Genomic DNA, 6,955 nt, shown 5'->3' with positions numbered 1-6,955 from the left:
ACAGCAATAAAGAGTGCGAGGGAAAGAAACGTGATTCCGCCGGCGAAAACCCCTACATATTTTAAAGTAGTCGATCAAAACAAATTCCAGATCACTGCAAACAATTTTCTTGCGGTGGAACGGCGCCGAACCATCGCTTTAACGCGTAATTTATCTTGCTACACGTACGTATTCTGCCAGAATAATGTGTAATTTCTGTGTTTTTGATAATTTATTTATTTGGTGGAAAAAATGTTCTTCTGTGGTTTTGTGTAGAGTGGTGGTGGCGGCGACGGCGGCAGCGGATGATTGGATTTAGAGATGGCGGAGCCTCCATCGCAGCTCATTCAGAAATTGAAAGAGAACAAGCTATTCAAATTATCGTTCGCCGTCACTGGAATCATGTCCACTCTTCTTATATATGGAGTATTACAGGTGCCAATTTATTTTCTTCTCTCTTCTCTCTCTCTCTCTCTTTTTCAATCGTATTAATTGCGAGCGGATTGGATTTATCATTAAAGAGAAAAATTGAGGATATTATCGAGTATTAGAATTTGTTGATTGCCTCAGATTCCTTATGGCGAGGCAAAGATGTTTTGGGGTTGGGTGTTATAAAAACAAGATCTTACATAGCCTAGTTTATTTTTCATTTTATTTTTTTTGGATTGCTTAAGGTTTTAGTGAAGTGTTACTAAGATTCCAATTTGAAAAGCGGAGGTCCATTCTCAAGTAAAAGCAATTTATTCTCGCATCAATATGCTTATTCAGTCATGTATTTCTTAGTTTTTACTCATAACCCCACCTTCTGAATGCTAAGCAAAAAAAGATATTCCTTTTTGAATCTTTATGAAGTACTATTATATAAGAATATATTTGAACATTAGAACTAGAGATGGTCTTGATGTAATTATGTTAAATATGCCCATTTGTACCTCTTATATTGGGTCAGAATCTTCATTTCTTATGAAACTGACAGAAAATTGTTTGTTGCAGGAAAAGATTATGAGAGTCCCATATGGTCCAAACAAAGAATTTTTTAAGTATTCATTGTTTCTTGTCTTCTGCAACCGCATTTCAACCTCTGCTGTGTCTGCTGCAATTCTACTGGTAATTGTGATTGAATATTGAATGGCTAGTTTTGTGTCGTGTAACTGGAAATCATCTTTGGAAGTTCACTTCTATTTTGAAGCACATCATTGTAGATGGTTTTTGTTTGAAAGCCTAATGAATTGGTTTGACTTCATATTCTATTTGGCATTACATAATATGGTGCTGCGGCATATGATGGAACTTGGCTTATTATTATCTAGATATGTTCGAATTTGATCTCATGTTTTGATGTTATTTTACCTGCTCCTTTCGCTCTTCAGGGAAGTAAAAAGGTCCTTGATCCTGTTGCTCCAATTTACAAGTATTGTGCTATATCGGTGTCTAATATACTCACTACGACTTGTCAGTATGAGGTGAGCTGTATTCTTTGGCCGGTTGAAAGAAACTCTCTTTGAACTTTACCCTGAGAGGAACTTTAGTAAATAAATTCGAATATCTATTCTGACCTTGCCGGGCAGGAAATTTTTTGCTATGTTCAGTTGTAAGGAGAAGTGCTTAACATGAAAAGTTTTTTTGATTCATTTCAGGCCCTTAAATATGTCAGTTTTCCAGTGCAAACGCTGGCAAAGTGTGCCAAAATGATACCTGTGATGGTGAGTTTGCCTAGTTTTCTCATATAGGTTCTGTTTCAAGGCTTGAAACCCTTAAAATGCTGATATGGATGAAATCTACAAATACTTTTATGTGGTAACCCAAAAGATGAATTGGAATCTGTTACAACTTCAATCCATATGATAGTTTGCTCTGACTGAGTACCCTGAGAATTGATCATGCTTCAGGGCTTCAAATATTCTCTCAATTTGGACTACATTCCTTAGAGCTAAAGTAGCTGTTAGAGAAACTAGTTAAAAATATATGTGTGAATTTTGAACTGAAGACCATGTAGATCACCAGTACGTGCAACTTGTCAATTTTTAATCAGAACCTCCATGGTCTGCCCCATTTAAGTTAAACTCATTGATAACAATGACATAATCTTTTGGATAGTGAATTTCGACTGATATCTTTTTGTTACATCTTCATGTCCATATGTTATTTGACCACCATCAGAAATCTAATCTCTGGGCATATTTCTAAAAGTTCACTGATAAGTGACAACAGTTCCAAGAAAGTGGCGTTTACAATTTTAACTTAAACCATATTCCAATGGATCACTATTGCAGTTCATTTGTGGGTTTTTGAAAATTGATATATAAACATGTTGCTTTTGATAGCAAAACACAGTTGAAAGTCTGGAATCGGCTTGAACTTTTGTACCATCATTCATTACCTTAGGTGAAACTTAAAAGTCCAATTAGTCAATGCTAAAGCTTTGGCAAAATCAGTTTGTATATGATTCTCATAATCTTTTGGATGTTTGTAGCTGCACCTGTTTCTACTGTCTCATAGTTATTCTCATTTGGTGCAGATTTGGGGCACTGCCATCATGCAAAAGAAGTACACTGGAAAAGATTATTTGTTTGCCATTTTAGTCACTATTGGATGCTCAATATTTATATTATTTCCGGTAAACATTCTAAACAATTTCTTAAGAATGCTCACTGTTATTCTGCATTCCGCAATAAAAATACTCTTTATATGAGAAGAAATTATTGACATTTTCCACATTCCAACTTCTGATGACATAACTTTTTATTCTAAATCAAGAACAATACATTGTACTGCATCCGTAATTCCATATTTATACATAAAAAGTTGTGCTCAAACATTTTCTAGTCCAACATTGTTTTGTGCTTCAAGTGCTTGAGACTTTGAAATTATAATTCATACTTCAGGTATCCTCGCTAAAAAGAGGTTGGAAAAGTAAATGAACAAACCATTTACTGTTATTTTGAAATCATGGTAAAAATTAAACTTAGTTCAAGTCAGAGTAAGCAAATTAAGGATAACATGGTTTTGAATTTTGGGTTTTGACTTAAAATCTGGACTAATTGTATCATGAAGAAAATATGTCTGAACCTGATAATATCTTAATATGATGCTTCTCTTGTTTGGAAACTATGAAGCTTAGCTTGAAAATATGAAATATCACATGATTCATGTGCTTTATCTTGTTAATCAAAGATGTACTTAATTGCAATTCAAATATTTCAAATGTAGGCCGCAGGTGATATTAGTCCATACAGTAGAGGAAGAGAAAGCACTGTTTGGGGTGTTTCTTTGATGATTGGTTATCTTGGGTAATGTCAAGTAACTCATTTTTTCATTATTTTATATTTGATCAATTGGTTTGATTCTGACAATATGCTTCATCTTACTTCATACTAATATATAACCTTTTGAGGTTGACGTTTCATACACCTGTTTTTTCTTTGATTTTTATCTAAGTTTTCTTGGAATCCAAATCTTATTTGGGCCATTGAAATAAGCCCCCAGAACAAAATCATAACATTATATTATGCTGTTAATTTTCAAAACAAGCAACTAAATAGAGTTGAAAACATCAGGTGACATTAATGATCCTGAAAAAGCAAACTGATTTTTACATGTCTGTTCTTGAGTGCATATACTGATAATTGTTTCGAGAAGATTGCATTTTGATAAATGACTAGAAATGTTACTCCACATTGTAGCGGTACTGTGTTAACATTTGAAGAGAAAAGAAGTTATAAGGAAATGCTTATTTGTTGTTTTAAAGTTTCATTCATATTTGTGTGTCCTGAGGACAGTTGAAAATTGAAATATTACCGCTCTTTTGTTTTCCTAACTTTTAAACTAGAACTACTTCGGTCTTCACACATATCTCTTCATTGCTTACTTCTTTTCCATCGCTTTCTTTTGGGTGGGTGGGTTGGTCATGTCATAAACTGCCACAACTTTTCTGACCATTTGCTGTTAAACTATATAAGCTTTGTTAAAGTGATAGTATTTACTTTATGAATTGAAAAAGAGTCAACAAAGGGAATTCCAAACACACTCTCTGTAATATGCTTAGCTTAAAATTGCCTGCGCTGAGTGTTCTATTTTAAAAAATTGGTTATTAAGTGAGGCTCTTGATCTACCCCTTTGAGTGCACCGGTTTAGCTTTCTTCATTTTACTGAAATGCTAAATCATCCTCCACATAAGTTCTATTTATATTCCATGTCTTTCTTTTCGGTTCCCTCTCATGAAAACTCTTCACTGTAGTTGCATTTATCATGCTTGCAGTGGGATTTCCTCTCGACCTATCTCGATCATTCTAGATATATCAGTACTTTATCTGTTTCCACTTTAAATCTATTTTGCTTTATTGTCACACTCTGAGACAGGCCTTGTATTCTGGTTATAGAACTTGCAACCTATTAGCTGCCATGCTTCTGTATAAATGACGGACTTTAAATTTAGTGTTTTTGGTCCAAGCATGTACTCTAATTATTATGGTCTTTGTTAACAGGTGTGATGGCTTCACTAGCACATTTCAGGATAAACTTTTTAAAGGCTATGATATGGACATACACAACCAGATATTTTACACGACTCTTTGTTCTTGCATGATAAGTTTCACTGGTAAGATACATCATTTACCACTTTTAGGTGGGCTTTAGAATAATGGTAATCAAAATAACTTTTAAAAGAACTATTAATGATTTTGTAAAAAGTAGATGTTTGCTTTAATATCAAGGGAGATTCTTTTCACTTGCAATTTAGTGCGTTTTGAACTCCACAGTCTTGGATAATTATTGTCATTTCCTCATTAAATTGTTATTTTTGATTCTGATGTAGGTTTGATCTTACAAGGAAATCTTTTCTTGGCTATAGACTTTGTTTCTCGGCATAATGATTGTTTCATTGACATTATTATACTTTCAACTGTAAGTCATTATATTCAGATTTTCTCTTTACTTCTGCATTTTGTATTTCTATCATTTTGTCTTTCCGATTTCTTTCCCTCACATTTATCATTCCTAGAATCGTCTCTGAACTTTTCCACCTGACTTGAGCTTAAATGTATTGCAGGTTGCCACAATTAGCCAGTTCTTCATTTCTTACACCATCCGCAATTTTGGAGCTCTGACCTTTGCCACCATAATGACCACAAGACAGGTACATCAACTGTTAATATTATCCGTGGTACTGCCAAAATTTATTACATTTCCAGTTGTTCGCTCTCGTAATTGAGCTGATACATATTTTTAATACAGCTGGTCAGCATTCTACTATCTTGTGTGTGGTTTGCTCACCCACTCACCGCAGAACAATTGATTGGAGCTGTAAGCAGTTCTCCTGATCCTTATATCTACGTTCCTGTAAATTCTCAGTGTCGTTAACCTCTATTGGTTATTGATTTTCATCTGCCAGGTTATAGTGTTTGGTTCCATATACTCGAAAAGCTATTTTAGAAGTAAACCGAAGCCATTGCCCTCTGAAGAAGCAGAAAATAGAGCTGTTAGTCCACCAAGGAGTAACGCGTGAAATATTGGGTGCACAACTAGGGATGTAAGAAGATCTCCGACTAATTCTAACTTTGCGTAAAAAGGCGGGGCTACTGGCTGCTAACTTTAAAGCTTAGGCTTGGCTTGGAGTAATTTTCCCAGAATTCTCTCAAGTAACCTTGCATCTGATGTCTGATTATAGAATGAAGATCATTTTTTTTGGCGGCTTTACTAAGATTTTGAAGTTTAGTTTTGTTTTACAGAGACCACAGGCTTGTTCCCTTAGGCTAAGGTTTATTTGAAATATGCCAACGACCTGTTTCAATGTGCTAATCCCAATATACTTCGTACAGATATTACTCTTTACGGCAAAGAGTTATAGTCGTAATGTATACCATATGCTTTAGACCATCCACAACGGGACTCGCCGGCGTCTCGCGTCTCGTCTCAGCGAGACGAGACCCCGGCGAGACGCGTTGCAGCCTCCATCTCGTCCCGTCTCGTCGCGCGTCTCGTCGCGCGACTCGTCTCGCCGAGCCAGGAGACGAGCTGGCTCGCCACGCGCCTCGGCGACGTGGCGCAGCCCGGCGTCGTGCGTGACGCCCACTCGCCGGCCCGCGAGTGGGCGTCGTCACGTGTTGACGCAATAAATATTTTTTTTAAAAAAAAATCGAATTTAAATAAATAAAAAAAAATTTGTAACGGTATTATTACCGTTTTTTTGTTTTTTTTTTTATATTTTTTTTGTTTTTTATTAAATTTTTTACTCTATAAATACTCCTAAACCCATCCTCATTTACACACAACTACACATCTATTCTTCATATCATCTAAATTTTCTCTCAAATTTTCGCTGAAATTTTCATAACCCAACTCAAGATGTCCGGCGACGGCGAGGGCAACTATGGCGGCTCCGGCTCCGGCGGGTGGGATCTCAACTCATTCGGCGATTGGGAGAACATGATCAACACATTGGGCGGTGGAGGTTCGTCAACGCCGGGGACCCAGGGTTCGGCGACGTCGGGGGGGTACCAACCACCCAATTTTGACCTTGATGCATATGTTCGTCCCAACGTCCCGCGGTTTTCGCAGGGATTATCCCAGATCCGGGAGGATTTTCCAGTTGATCCCACGCCGGGAGTAGGCCGAGGCGGTGGAGGTGGCCGAGGCGGTGGAGGTGGCCGAGGCAGTGTACAACCCCAGACGGGCGAGGACGAGGAGGAAGAAGAGGAAGAGGATCTTGGCCGACATCCGTACAACAACCTCGAAACGATGGCGGTGTACAACGCCTGGATCACGGTCTCGTACGATCCCATCGTCGGGAATCAACAAACCCGGAAGTGTTTCTGGGAAAAGGTTGTCGAGGTCTACCACCAAATAAAGCCGAACCGCTCCCGCAAGCGCGCAGTTAAAATGATCCGCTGTCACTTTGACCGAGTCGACCGACAGGTCAAAAAATTCTGCGGCATCTACTCGGCGGAAGAGGCGCGCTACCAAAGCGGCGCCACGGCCA

At 37.6% G+C, this 6,955-nt stretch overlaps 1 protein-coding gene across 1 annotated transcript; it reads left to right on the top strand.

Moving 5' to 3' along the window:
• LOC121760803 (UDP-galactose/UDP-glucose transporter 5B-like) lies at positions 1-5,794 on the top strand. The gene is made up of 12 exons (XM_042156420.1): positions 1-164; positions 256-414; positions 973-1,086; positions 1,350-1,442; positions 1,617-1,682; positions 2,498-2,596; positions 3,190-3,269; positions 4,464-4,576; positions 4,793-4,881; positions 5,027-5,113; positions 5,212-5,280; positions 5,369-5,794. Exons 2-12 carry the CDS (start codon positions 301-303, stop codon positions 5,480-5,482), a joined length of 1,038 nt encoding a protein of 345 aa, XP_042012354.1. The 5' UTR covers positions 1-164; positions 256-300; the 3' UTR covers positions 5,483-5,794.
• Positions 5,795-6,955: the final 1,161 nt, after the last annotated feature.

This window comes from Salvia splendens, chromosome 2 (genome assembly GCF_004379255.2).
Source record: "Salvia splendens isolate huo1 chromosome 2, SspV2, whole genome shotgun sequence".
Lineage (NCBI taxonomy): Eukaryota > Viridiplantae > Streptophyta > Magnoliopsida > Lamiales > Lamiaceae > Salvia > Salvia splendens.
Note: the sequence above shows the minus strand (reverse complement) of the source record. Positions and strands in the feature narration are given on the sequence as shown.

Coding starts and splice junctions, on each gene's coding strand:
- LOC121760803 (XM_042156420.1), top strand. CDS start 301: ATGGCGGAGCCTCCATCGCAGCTCATTCAGAAATTGAAAGAGAACAAG. Junction 5,114..5,211: donor CCATAATGACCACAAGACAG/GTACATCAACTG, acceptor TTTTTAATACAG/CTGGTCAGCATTCTACTATC. Junction 5,281..5,368: donor CAGAACAATTGATTGGAGCT/GTAAGCAGTTCT, acceptor TTCATCTGCCAG/GTTATAGTGTTTGGTTCCAT.